This window comes from Salvelinus namaycush, chromosome 17 (assembly GCF_016432855.1).
Source record: "Salvelinus namaycush isolate Seneca chromosome 17, SaNama_1.0, whole genome shotgun sequence".
Classification (NCBI taxonomy): domain Eukaryota; kingdom Metazoa; phylum Chordata; class Actinopteri; order Salmoniformes; family Salmonidae; genus Salvelinus; species Salvelinus namaycush.
Window position 1 is genome coordinate 5,366,343 of NC_052323.1, and position 14,837 is coordinate 5,381,179.

Sequence of the window (14,837 nt, forward strand, 5' to 3'; positions counted from 1 at the left end):
TCCATGTACCCTATACTGTATTTATCTTTGTAATGCAGTCATCTCAGTTTTCATTTGATTCATCTTTTTATCCTTCACTTGTTTGTAATGATAGTATTTTTTAAACTATCTATTTGTAGTCAACTTTGTTCTGAAGTTATCGGCGATCACAAAGAGACAGATAAACATCTTGATTGTGTGTTCAGTGAAGATCTTCTGTAGCTATATAAACTACAAAAAAGCCTCAAAGGAGACACTTGGCTGTTCTACGAGTGGTCTGAGGCAGTCGGTAAATAAAGCATTTTCAAGTGCAACTTTGGTAACAATGCTTTTGGTAAACCGCTTACAGATTTTTACCAATGCTCCTACAAAGGTTCTAACGATGAACTTAGCCTTCAGATGCTTTTGGGAAACCAGGCCCTGGGTTGTGCAGAGAAAGCCTGAGGGCTTCACTTTTGGTTGAAGATGCGCTGGCGCGTCTTTTCACTTGTGTGCTCTCCAAACTCACACTAGTTGAGAACCGTTTGTTTTCACAATGTACATATTTGCGGTTGCTTTCACAAGTTAAAGAATATGTGTTAAATCCATATGCACTACAATAGTTGCTAGCGTTTCACCATTCCCTTATCTTTTATTGCAACATTTAAGACATTTCTGATTTATGTTTGATACAGGCTATATTGTTACATTTTAATTCGCCTTTTCTTACCATCCTCAGTGGACGCGATGTTTATAGTGCACATGAGCGTTCACAACACTCACAAGGTGGAAGTGGTGAAGATAATTTTATTTTTGTAAGATGTATTTGTTTGCTGTTTAGTCCTGGGAGCTTCTCAGTCTCTGTCTTGTCACTGTGAACATGTGCGATTTGATTCAGCGCGCATAGATGTATGCTCCTGGCCTGTGTGCCAGAATAGGTGTGGCCAAATGTATTTAAGTGCCCATTTGGGTATGCTATCCTCATTTGGGTTTTGGTAATTGTTAGGGGAGGCTGTATTCGAGCCTGGTAGACTCATCTTGTTAGTAAAGACAGGTTTTGCGTGCTTATAGGGTTTTTGCTTTTGAAGACTACATTTTGTGTGCTGACAATTTAAAGTCAGCCGTTTTTATTGTAAATGTGTCCCATCACCAGCACTGTGCAATGAAAACCAACCACCTTTTGTACCTAAACCGGCATCCCTCCTTCTGAATCTCTTCTGGGCCTAGCAGCCAGGGGGAGCTAGGCCCAGCCAATTCTAATTAGTTTCCCCCCACAAAAGGGCTTTATTACAGACAGAAATACTCCTCAGTTTCATCAGCTGTGCACCCGGCTGGTCTCAGACGATCCCGCAGGTGAAGAACCTGAGGTGGAGATCCTGGGCTGGCATGGTTACACATTGTCTGCGGTTGTGAGGCCAGTTGGATGTACTGCCAAATTCTCTAAAACGAAGTTGGAGGTGGCTTATGGTAGAGAAATCAACATTTAATTGTCTGGCAACAGTTCTCGTGAACATTCCTGCAGTCAGCATGCCAATTGCACCCTCCCTCAAAACTTGAGACATCTGTGGCATTGTGTTGTGTTACAAAACTGCACATTTTAGAGTGGACTTCTATTGTCCCTAGCACAAAGTGCACCTGTGTAAAGATCATGCTGTTTTATCAGTTTCTTGATATGCCAGACCTGGCAGGTGGATGGATTATCCTGGCAAAGGAGAATTGCTCACTAACCGGGATGTAAACAAATTTGTGAGAAATAATCTTTGTGTGCATATGGAAAATTTGTGGGATCTTTTATTTCAGCTCATGAAACATGGGACCAACATTTTACATGTTGCGTTTATATTTTTGTTCAGTACTGCACAGGCTGATTCCTGCTCTGAATTGAATCCCCCTATGGCACAGAGGGAAAGCTTAGTCTGTCTAATGTAGCACCTGAAGCAATGTTAAGGATGGTGGGAACCCACCAATTGAATCCTAAACAGGAAATAACCTCAAGTTAGTGAGAGTCAATGTGTCTCTCTGCCAACCAACATCCCCTAACTCATACGTATATGCACACATAAATGCACATTTGGATATGACCCAAATATGCATGTCCCTGTAAAGTATGTGAATTCTCAGAATTACACCAGAGCATACTATAGCTGGGTATCAACCATTGTATACAATGGTATACAACCACCCTTTACACATTTTATCTTTGTCTGTGGCAGATTGGCAAACATCCTCTCTCTGTCTCTCTCTCTCTGTGTCTCCCTCTTTCTCTAAATAATAAACAATGTTACGGCAGCATGTGACATCTGTTGGGGCATCTATAACAGTCGAAAGGCAGTTTTATGACAATAACAAATGTGCTACTACCATAACATAGCAGCAGAGTGAGGGTCAACATCAGACTGACGATAATGAAAATGTTTGCTATCTTAGAACACGAAACAGACACTTTTGGAAACATGTCTCATATTTTCGCAATTTGCATCCGTGCCATTACACCTGAGATTACACCTGATCTCTCCACTGGTGATGCCCATCGGGGGAATCTCATTTTCATCTTATCTTCCTTATTTATTTGTCACGATTTAACTCCACATCAGTAATCAAGTGTACTGAACGTAGATAGTATGACACATATAGCTAGATGAGCAGAACCTAGCTGAGCTTCTATCCTCAGCCAACTGTAGGCTGATCGTGCTCTTCTTTCGTGTAGCAGTGTGGCCATGAGGTGGCTCGAGGGGACCACTGAGGTTGAGTGAGGCATTGTGGTATTCCTTTGGGTCTGGGGGTCAGGGGCTATTCCGCTAGCTGCTCTGTAGCATCACAGAAAAGAGAAGACTTCAGTCCCTGGCAACACCCACCCTCTCCCGTCTCTGTTTTATTTCCCTCAGTCTGTCAGGTATGTGCCATGTATTGGTTGGTTGTTTGGGTGGGGGAAGGAGGGTGTCAGGTTGAGAGGGAAGGTCTGCTATAGATGGCTTCACATGAAAAAGAAAAAACCTCTACGGTAGACGTCCCTTGATTTCCTCCAATTACTTTAAACTGACTCTGCATGCTAAATGAGAAGTAATACCTCAGGAAACACATTGTCATTTCGCAAATGAAACATAAAAAAAAATGATTCTCCAAAGCAAAGGCGTAAAGCAAGACCAGACCACACTATGTGTGGCAATATTTAATTTTAAAAAGACAATACTGTATTCAAAGCCACATTGATTCTCATCAAGCAACCCATGCGTCCTTTATGCATAGGACCACAACACTGAAGCGTGTAGGGATGCTGTTAGACTACTCATTTAAGGGTTTTTCTTAATTTGTACTATTTTCTACATTGCAGACATCAAAACTATGAAATAACATATATGGAATCATGTAGTAACCAAAAAAGTGTTAAACAAATCAAAATCTATTTGAGACTAGATTAGATTATTCAAAGTAGCCACCCTTTGCCTTGATAACAGCTTTGCACACTCTTGGCATTCTCTCAACCAGCTTCATAAGGAATGATTTTCCAACAGTCTTGAAGGAGATCCCACATATGCTGAGCACTTGTTGGCTGCTTTTCCTTCACTCTGCAGTCCAACTCATACCAAACCATCTCATTTGGGTTGAGGTTGGGTGATTGTGGAGGCCAGGTCATCTGATGCAGCACTCCATCACTCTCCTTCTTGGACAAATAGCCCTTAAACAGCCTTCAGGTGTGTTGGGTCATTGTCCTATTGAAAATCAAGTAATAGTCCCACTAAACGCAAACCATATGGGATGGTGTATCGCTGCAGAATGCTGTGGTAGCAATGCTGCTTAAGTGTTCCTTGAATTCTAAATAAATCACTGACTGTGTCACCAGCAAAGCACCCCCACACCATCACATCTCCTCCTCCATGCTTCACGGTGGGTACCACATATGCAGAGATCATCCGTTCACCTGCTCTGCGTCTCACAAAGACACAGTTTTTGGAAACAAAAATCTCACATTTGGACTCATCAGGCCAATGGACAGATTTTCACCGGTCTAATGTTCATTGCTCATGTGTCTTGGCCCAAGCAAGTCGCTCCTCCTTATTGGTATCCTTTAGTAGTGGTTTCTTTACAGCAATTCAACCATGAAGACCTGGTTCATCAGTCTCCTCTGAACAGTTGATGTTGAGATGTGTCTGTTACTTGAACTCTGTGAAGCATTTATTTGGGTTGCAATTTCTGAGGCTGGTAACTCTAATAAACGTATCCTCTGCAGCAGAGGTAACTCTGGGTCTTCCTTTCCTGTGTCGGTCCTCATGAGAGCCAGTTTCATCATAGCACTTGATGGTTCTTGCGACTGCACAAATTTTACGGATTGACTGACCTTCATGTCTTAAAGTAATGATGGACTGTCGTTTCTCTTTGCTTATTTGAGCTATTCTTGCCATAATATGGACTTGGTCTGTCACCAAACAGGGCTATCTTCTGTATACCACACCTACCTTGTCACAACACAACTGATTGGCTCAAACACATTTAGGAAAGAAATTCCAAAAATGTACTTTTATCAAGACACACCTGTTAATTGAAATGCATTCCAGGTGACTACCTCATGTAGCTGGTTGAGAGAATGCCAAGATTGTGCAAATCTGTCATCAAGGCTAAGGGTGGCTACTTGAAGAATCTCAAATTTAAAATATTTTTTTATTTGTTTTACACTTTTTTGGTTACTACAGGATTCCATATGTACTATTTCGTAATTTTGATGTCTACACTATTATTCTACAATGTAGAAAATAGTAAAAAATAAAAAATAAAACTCTGGAATAAGTAAGTGTGTCCAAACTTTTTACTGGTACTGTATATAAAATTACATTTCATTCAAATACCACAAACACATAGGTTTTGGCCAAGCAGTACTCTCTTTAATGATGTCTTGGCACGTTGGTATGTTAGCTACTACTGCTGTATAGAAAGACTGTTTCATCCAATGAGCCAGATACCCAGGTTGCCAGGGAAACCAAACACTTTCCCTGTTTGCTTGCGCTGAATGTCACACATACTGTAAGTAATGTGTGTGAAAGCTTACTTCTTCAGTGTTGTCAGGTAATTTGTGCATATAAAAGGATGGAACAAAGAAAAGGGATAATGTCTGGACAAATGGGAAGACATTCCATTTAATTTATTGAAAGGCATACTGTGGACAACGTGACACTTGCACCCTGATGTTGACTGATTTCTGGCGTTCTGGGTTTGAGACAACATCTGTTGTCCAATGATTTGGCAGTGTTGATTAGAACAGTAAATTGGTTTGTAAGAATAAGAAACGGTATCCCATTGTTAACCTATATGTCCTGTGTTACACTTCTTTCTGTCGATTCTACCAAAAATATCCCCAAAGCCTTATTGGATATGATTGCAGTTACAATCAGGGCACATTGTCTCAATTATACCTGCTCAAATTGGTTTATCATGCATGCATGATGTAGCATTCTCATTTCATTGCTATGGTGCTGTAAAGACACCAAAAACATATAATTGGTCAAACCATTTAACACATATACAATATATTATTTTCATGCACTAATGCTCAGAATAGATCACAACACATGGCTAGACACATTAAAACGTATGTTAATCCCAAAGGCCAATTTTCCCTTTGTCACCATGGCTACCAAAGAGCTATACTAATCAAGTTATTATGATGTTGGATCATTACTGAAAGTTGTTTGCGCCATCGTGCATCCGTCATTCCACTTGTTGTGCTTTGGGTAATTTGAAGAACAACACCACCGATGTCAGGGAACGTTTGGAATTAACATACGCCTTACGGAAAGACGAATGAAACTTCAGTCTACTCATCTATCAATGGAGAGCTAGTCTGGCACCACGTTGCTATGGTAACAGTGGTGCAGACCTGGCTGCGTCGAGCTACTAAAACACTGTGAAATGGGTCGTGTATGTCTCTGATATCAGATTTTTGTTGACTCCCTTTCCTACGGTACAAATACCGTATCACCCATCAACTTTAAGTTACGGCAAACCATACATGCATGTGTTGTTTTGGGTTAGTACAGGCGGATATAGTTGTGACACTAACGTTTCAAGGACCAAATGAAAACAACCCTGAAGAAGGGTAACATCCATCCTTCAGGTCCCACTGCATTGATAAACAACATAAACAACAGCTGGAAATGAAGTGTGAGAAGAAGCATGCTTAGAGGGCGGTCCTCTACCCCCTCCAACCAAGCCTTTACATGCATGCCCTGTCTGCCACCGCAACTGTGGTCAGTCATACTAGAAGCCTTGTATTGGCTGGAACACAATTACTTCTAGAGGCGAGCGGAAATCGAACTGTCAGATAATTTATGCATCTCCCCCCGCTCTCTCTCCTACTCCCACGCTCTCCAGTCGCTGCTTAGCCACAGTAGGAGAATAAATAGGTCTTATAATAAATAGACGGGGGTGGGGGCGGTCAACTCTGAGAATGAAAGTACTGTATGTATGCACTCTAGCTCATTGTACTGGTCTGCGTGACATATCTACAAGCTTCTACATGTTTCTGAAGTCTCAAATGGAGGAAATCTACAGTACCTCTTCAAGAACAGAACACACACACACTCTTTCACTCTCTGTCGCTCTCTCTCTCACACACACAGCCACCCTTCCTTCCCCTCGCAGCAGGTACAATCAGAAATCTTTCCCTGCGACTAGAGTGACAGATACAACAGAGTTACCGCCTACCTACGGCATTGCAGGGTTCCACAGGAAAAAAAACACCCAAGGTCTCTTTAATTGAATAGGATTGAATATCACTGTCAAGTACATGGGTAGGGGAGCAGAGTGCTGGTTAGCTAAACATATCGTGACAGAGGAGACCCCCCCCCCCCTATCGATTAGACCCCTTATGGTGGTTTTGGATAGGTATGAATCATCCTGTCTCCTTTAATAGACCTTGGTTGCTCGGCTGCACACAGATACCTTGTCTATCTCATATGTGGCATTACGTAAACCTGTTAAATAGGTTGCTTGAATAGAGAATAACACAATTCTCAGTTTTTTTCTATGTCTGGCTGGGTTTCTATCTCACTGCCTCTTGCTCTGTCCATCCTCCATTGCCCACTTTCTCTGCCCATCATGATCTTTAACTCTTCTCTCTCTCTTACGTACGCACACACACACACAAATATGTCAGGTTTTTTGATGAGAACAGGTAGAGGAGAGTGGGCTAAATTGGGCCATTTTTTACATTCATCATCACTCCGTCAAGGGAAATATATTATTATTTCTAACAAAGATATTTAAATATATTCCAGGATGTTGTGTACAATCAGATTTCATGTAAATATTGACGTTTTTAAAAGATAGCTTGTCCAAAAAAAGTGGTCTCTTGGCACATCTTACACCTACAAATTTCTTCACTGAATTAAATATTACCACGACCTTTTGTCTATCTTTACTTACCAAACACAATCGCTTTTGTCTTTTAATAATTGTAAGCATATTTTAACACAGGCTTAACACCTAACAACATTGTACTTGTTTTTGTGTGTGTTTTTTTTACACTTTTAACATAGGCCAGGCCCTGTTGTTACCTCGTATCCCAGCGACAATGGCTTGCATTATGCCTGGGAAGAAAACATTTCTATTTGATCAACTTGCCATTGCCTCAACTTACCCCAAGGCAAACATTTTGACTACATTAGCCCACACAGCTAAGAATGTGCACTTTCATGCTATTTTAGGGACTCATATTGAAGATTATAGAGACCCCAACTTTGGTTTAGACACAAGCATCATGAAACCTCTAAAACAATACATTAATTTGACTTGGTGAAAATCTGTTTTTTGGACCCAACTCGCTTACCACTTTTTCCATGTGGTTTCTTCCTTCACATCCATGAAACGAGGACATCTTCCAAAATATTTGTTGAAATTATTCATTTTGTGTATGGTTTTCTAGAAACAAGGGTGGCTTAATATACCGCTTTGGCTCCACTTACCCCACTGATAAGAAATAAACCTACAACAGCGTCCCGATTCAAATCGTAATCCAAGCGAAAAATTCCTCTCCATCAGAGGGGTAGTGAGCTCGGCATCTAGTGTTGCTAATGAATGCACCCCTACAGCAAATATCCCGATTAGAACAAACAGAATAAATCATATGCGTTTTCCAAATTGATCCAGCATCAAATTGATTATACAAATATTGTGATATTGGGGCTCCCGAGTGGCGCAGCCGTCTACGGCATTGCTTCTCAGTGCAAGAGGCGTCTCTGCAGTCCCTGGTTCAAATCCAGGCTGCATCACATCCGGCCATTGTTGGGCGGTCGTCCCAGCGTCGTCCAGGTTTGGCCAGGGTAGGCTGTCATTGTAAATAAGAATGTGTTCTTAACTGACTTGCCTAGTTACATAAAGATGACATTTAAAAAATATCAAGACACCCTATGGACATGGATATGACCTTCATTTCCACACCTTTTTAATGGAGTACTAAGGATTTTCACTGCTTCTTCCAAATTCTGAGCTAAATGGTATCAAGACACCCTGTGTCTTGCACAATATGCACAATATTAAGGTAAAACCAGACAGAGAATTATGATGCATAATGAATATTCTGTTGCTGAACCCGTAGCTATAGAATATATTTCTATGATGGAACCCACTTATGGCATGCATTGTATTACATATCACTGTAAGTTGCTCTGAACACAAACATCTACCAACTGACTAAAATAAATATAGGGCCTATGATCTGTCCACCACACTTGTACCTCTGTACCCAAATGTGACAGAATTGGATCAGGTGAAGTAGGCAATATTAACCTGGTACTAGATTTGTTTGTGCCGTCTTGCCAACTGGGACTAGGCAGGACAATTAGTCCGGCATTGTTTGTACCTTGTGTAGTAGATGCTGTTCTGAAGTGTAGCTATTTATTATAATGGCGATAAGTCTCCGATGTCAAGGACGGCTGGTACATAATCATAATTGTGCTCCATCTCCGCTCCATCTCCTTGGCAAATAAGTGCTCTGCCTTCAGAATCTCGACTGGAACAGTAAATAGTTGTCACTACAGTGCCTTCTGCCCTTGAGTGTACTGTAGCCTACCTACAGTTTGATAAAGGATGTGCGTAGGAGCCAGGCGTGTTTTTTTATCAGGTCCCATATCAGATTAATTTCTTTATTTGAATGAACACGTCAAGATCGCTCCTATGGGATAAGGTTGACATGCTGACGTGGTGCTGAACTAGGAATAGGATGAAGTTGACGCTGATCGACAGTATGGTTAGTTCTCTGTTTCCACCTATAATAGTTAAGGTTAGGAATGGGGAAGATGATTTGAGATCTGTGACTTTAACTCGAGCTACAAGTTATTACAGAACACGGCTGAGTCCTCTCACTAGTTGAACATATAGTAGCAGCCTACAAATGCAAGAAAGCAATAACATCGAGCTCATTATAGTTTCGCTAATCTAACTTTTTTTTGACGGACAAGTGACATACAGTGTAATGCACTGTGACTCCATATAGAGCACATCAACGTGAATAGACTTGACCTCGCTGCCTCGGAAGCAGTGAGCGGGCTAAGCAATGTGACATGAGACAAGAGGAGACGACTTCGACTAGACTTGAAGTCTTTGAACAAGTTTGTAATTGATATTTCAGCTCTGTGTAGTTTAAAAAGACACCCCACTTACAGTATGTGTGGATGGAGGATTATTAAAAGGAGTGGAAGGTGTGTGCCAAATGGCACCCTATTCACTATGTAGTGCACTACTTTTGGCCAGGGCCCATAGGGCTCTAGTGCACTACATTGGGAATAGGGTGCCATTTCAAATGCACTCTGGGTTAAGGAGAGTATTCAGGGCAGGCTAAGGTCCACAGAGGGCTGTCTAGCCTCGATTTATGAAAGGCCCAACTTCCTAGCCTACTTAATATTTTACAGCGTCTTCTATAATAGGGCATTTAAATGTATTTAATTAAGATTGTACAATAAACTGACCATGGAATATGCTTTCTGCATGATTCAGATTTTTGCTTTTGATCATACGTGAACATTTAAAATGGCATGTGAATACAACAAGGTAACTGCCATAATAAAGGAAACACCAACATAGAGTGTCTTAATAGGGCGTTGGGCCACCACAACCCAGAACAGCTTCAATACACCATGGCATAGATTCTACATGAGTCTGGAACTCTATTGGAGGGATGCAACCCCATTCTTCCAAAAGAAATTCCATCATTTGGTGTTTTGTTGATGGTGGTGGAAAACGCTGTTGCAGGGGGCATCCTATGGGGGCATTTTTATTGTTTTTATGTCACCATTATTTTACCAGGTATGTGGACTGAGAACACATTCTCACTTAGAGAAATGACATGGGGAATAGTTACAGAGGGGAGAAGAGGGGATGAATGAGCCAATTGGAAGCCATGGTAGCCAAAATAATGACCTGCCCAGCATTTCTTATACATGACCCTAAGCATGATGGGATGTTAATTACTTAATTAACTCAGAAACCACACCTGTGTGGAAGCACCTGCTTTCAATAGACTTTGTAGCCCTCATTTACTCAAGTGTTTCTACACTGAACACAAATCTAAACGCAACATGTAAAGTGTTGGTCCCATGTTTCATGAACTAATACAATAGTTCCAATAAAGGATCCATATGCACAAAAAGCATATTTCTCTTTAGTATTGTGCACAAATTTGTTTACATCCATTTTAGTGAGCATTTCTAATTTTCCAAGACCATCCATCCACCTGACAGGTGTGGCTTATCAAGAAGCTGATTAAACGGCATTATCATTACACAGGTGCACCTGGTGCTGGGGACAATAAAAGGCCACTCTAAAATGTGCAGTTTTGTCACACAATACGATACCACAGATTTTTCAAGTTTTAAGGGAGCGTGCAATTGGCATGCTGACTGCATGTCCACCAGAGCTGTTGGCAGAGTTGAATGTTCATTTCTCTACCAACGTCGTTTTAGAGAATTTGGCAGTACGTCCAACCGGCCTCAAAACCACAGACCACGTGTCGTGTGGGCAAGGGGTTTGCTGTTCTCAACATTGTGAACAGAGTGCCCCATGATGGCGATGGGGTTATGGTATGGGCAGGCATAAGCTACCGACAATGAATACAATTTAATTGTATATAATTTAATTACATTTTTATGTATAGAGATACTGTGACGAGATCCTGAGGGCCATCTGTATTCCCAGTCGTGAAATCCATAGATTAGGGGCTAATTAATTTATTTCAATTGATTGATTTTCTTATATGAACTGTAACTCAGTAAAATCTTTGAAATTGTTGCACTTTGCGTTTAGATTTTTGTTCAGTATATTGTTTTGGCAGTTACCTGTACATCATAATGAGGTCAGATGCAGGTAAATGTAGGAAATTACAATACGACGACTCAACCCGGACAAATAAGGGACTTTTGACGGGTTAAATCAACCATTTCTCACATGCAACATTGTATCTCTTCTAGGAGTCCCCAGAGAGGGGGTGTGGATTCTTTTGAAAGAGGTCACACACAGTGGCCGCCTCCATCCACTCTCCTGGAGTTGGCAGCAGATCCAGAATGTACCAAATGCACTCGATGATGGCAGGAGTAGGTTCTCCTGGCATTGCTTTCATACATCGTAGATGTACCACTCTGGCCCAACAAGACTTTCTTGAATAAAATTGTACAAGCTCTTGTTTTTTCTTATGGTCACTATAAAAGCCAGGCCAACAATATCCCAGTAAAGGAATTATTATCTGACTCATTGCATAACCTGTACAAAATTGTCTGAGAAAATGTCAATCTACTTCTTTATGAATTAGCTTATCCCACAAGGCATACTTGTAAGGGAAGCTTATGCCTTCAATTTGGCCTGGATTCTACTGTACTTTGGGCTACTATACAACTTGGTGATTTAGCTAATCAGAGTGTATTTCATCCCAGGTACTGTATATCATTCGTTCAATTCATGAAAAATATCCCATTGACTGGTTACATTGTTTCACCTAATGTACAGCAAAATGATCAATCTCATTTTAATATGGCTTCTATAAATGTCTCTGTGCCCAGCTTTTTAATGGTGCTTTCTCATCTGAAAATGTATGTTTCAAATATGAAGGGAATTACTGTAATGCCTTCTAATGTATAGTGTCATCTATTGGATTAAAAGAGTAGCCTATATAGTCAAACGCTTGAGAAGGGCCACTCACTCTCAAATAATATATGTTCACATAGAGAAAACACATATATATATATATCTGTATTGTATTGCCAAATGTGCTACCAATTATTATGAGTGTTTTTTAACATTGGTTTACATGAGTTTGAATTGGTCCATTGACCAATTCGTTGACTAAAAGGCAAGGCTATCACATATCTATCACAGGAGGCTGGGGCAGGGAGGACGGCTAATAATGGCTGGAATGGAGTGAATGGAATGGTATCAAACACATGGAACCATGTCCTTGATACCATTCCATTCCAGACATTACTAGGAGCCCGTCCTCCCCAACTAAGGTGCGACCAGCCACCTGTGAGATCTATTGTCCCTATTTTTTTCTAATAAATGATGACACCTATCAATAATAGGCTACAGTAGGCCTATGTCCAAAGAACATGCTTTCAGCCTTTTCCCTACCGAAGAGTTTAGAAATAATTATCCTAAAAGTTACTGCTTTTTAAAGTGCATATCGAGTGAGGCAAATGTGTAAGTTACAATGATTCCATCTGCTTCTTATTTGCAGTAGACTACTTACTGAATGAAGCCATATGTAACCCTACTGCATAAGAACAACCTCTGACATAACAGTTATGGGGATTGATGTTGTTGCTTAGAACCCAAGCGGTGACTGACATGTCGCTGTTCTCTTGATCCAGCATCATCAGGCATCTGACGCGTTGAGGTTCAACACAACAAGCTTTTATATGGAAAGTGTGGAAACGGTGATTATAATCAATGCACATGGTATAAAAAATATCCTTGAGTTTTGATATAATATACCTCAGAGACGTTTTTCCAAACGAACTGTCGCTTGGCAACAGCTAGATGAAATGGGGAGCCCATCCATTTTAGAGCGGCGCTCATTAATAGCTCAGTGAACAGATCAAATCGAACCTATTCTTTTTTTAAACTATTAAATATTGTCAGTTTAAATATATATATATATATATTGTTTCAGTTGATTGTTCTCAATATATATATATATATATATATATATATATATATATATATATAAAGAAATTGCGTTGAAGAACCTAATAACATAACGAATGTGGGCCAAGAAGTGGTAGGCAATAGGCTGGTCCAGAAGGCTATAACCTCCTCTCAATGCCCAGAGGGAAGAAACCTTAATGATTTAATTATTACACTTAGCCTATCTTTCTCATCCACAGAACTACATGTAATGCATAGGCTACCTGATATAGATTAGTTCCTTTACTAAATACGGTTAATAAATGCCTATTAAATATGTGGAACAATAAACACATTTTCAATTAACGGGCGTGAATGTATTTTAACCTAGGTCATGTCTATCAGAGATGAAAAGCTATTGCAAACGGTGAGAATATTTGACAAAAGATAATACAACTGTCTTGAATTTGATTAAAATACGAAATTACAATGGATACTCCCAGTGCCTACTTGTCATGCAAGACATTACGCGCGCCTGTGTCAATGGAGCATCACTGTGATTTACTGTTACTGTGGAAACCAACTTTACTTTGTCATTTCTCACACAGAGAAGATGAACACTAATCCACATAATATCTTATTTTACAAACAGCCTACTTGTCCATGTCTTTCCACAACAGATGTGGTTTCACCGACTTAAATAAGCTCACAAATTACGCGCTAATTGAGTGGTTCCATGCACCGTTTCTAAGTAGCCTAAGTGAATCCATCAATTGATAGTTTTGCTGTGTTTTATATTGGTATATTTGAAGGGGATGAAAATTGATTTCATTGTTAACTTTGTAAAGAGACCTGAAATAGGCTTCATTTGTTACTTACAACAATTGGTGACGGCAAAACTGTTTGCTACTTCCAGATTGTCAATATGGGGCGTCAATCTGAATTCGGGTGTGCCGAATTGAACCATTCCTATCCGAAATGCACTGTACTCCTGATCAGCACCCCTTGGAAAGAGTCCACCTGTAATAGAAACAATTGGACATCTCAATATACTTGTGTATAGCATATTCCAAAATGTTATATTGTTGATTTATTTAATTTAATTTGCATGACCAGCTTTCATCATGCATTGGCAAAATCACGAGCCTACTTGCTATGTCCCAAAAATATAGGCTATCCTTGAAATTAATGAATTTGCTTCATACATACCAATTTGTACACTTTGAGAGGCACCAAGCACCAAACCCCATAAAACAGGTAGAACGAAAACCGATAAATTCATAAACTTAGGCATTTCCATGAAAAAAAGTGCCCACATCCACCCAAGAATGGAGATATTCATTGTTTCTCAATAATAGTCTATGTTAGATCCGACACATATCGGCGACTTGATGTCAGGAAAAATGCACTGGTGACTATTTTCTGCAGGTGTTTTTTTTTTTTGTATAGAAAATGAGGACTCCTGCTCCAGGTCCAGCAGTGAAGGAATGCTATAATGTAAATTAACCGTCTCTTCCGGTCCTCCTCCTTGCGCTGTCCGCCTGCGAGTCGTAGATACCTCCTTTAAGCACTGGAACAATGCTCGTCTCCGCTCCGTGCGCTGGAGATCCTTTCAGCATCATGGACAAGCGACGAATGTTAATGAGAAGCGTAAAGACACGAGAGGAGCCGCTCCACTGCGCTCCACTTCAGTGCCTCGCGACTCATTAGTGTGTGTATGTACATGTTTGTTGAGCATGTGTATAATAGATGAAATATGTGCGCTTGACTTTACATTT

At 40.4% G+C, this 14,837-nt stretch overlaps 1 protein-coding gene across 2 annotated transcripts in view; it reads right to left on the reverse strand.

Annotated features, from left to right (window-relative positions):
* Nucleotides 1–14,353, reverse strand: part of LOC120061982 (glutamate receptor 2-like) — a 65,046-nt gene extending 50,693 nt beyond the window's left edge. Inside the window, exons 1-2 of one of the 2 annotated variants that reach the window (XM_039011769.1) lie at nt 14,269–14,353; nt 13,939–14,079 (exon numbers count right to left, since the gene is read on the reverse strand). In XM_039011769.1, coding sequence (XP_038867697.1) covers nt 13,939–14,079; nt 14,269–14,353 — 226 coding nt within the window. The remainder of the gene's footprint in view (nt 1–13,938; nt 14,080–14,268) is intronic. The other variant, XM_039011770.1, reaches the window with a different exon arrangement.
* Between the last annotated feature and the right edge of the window lie 484 nt (nt 14,354–14,837).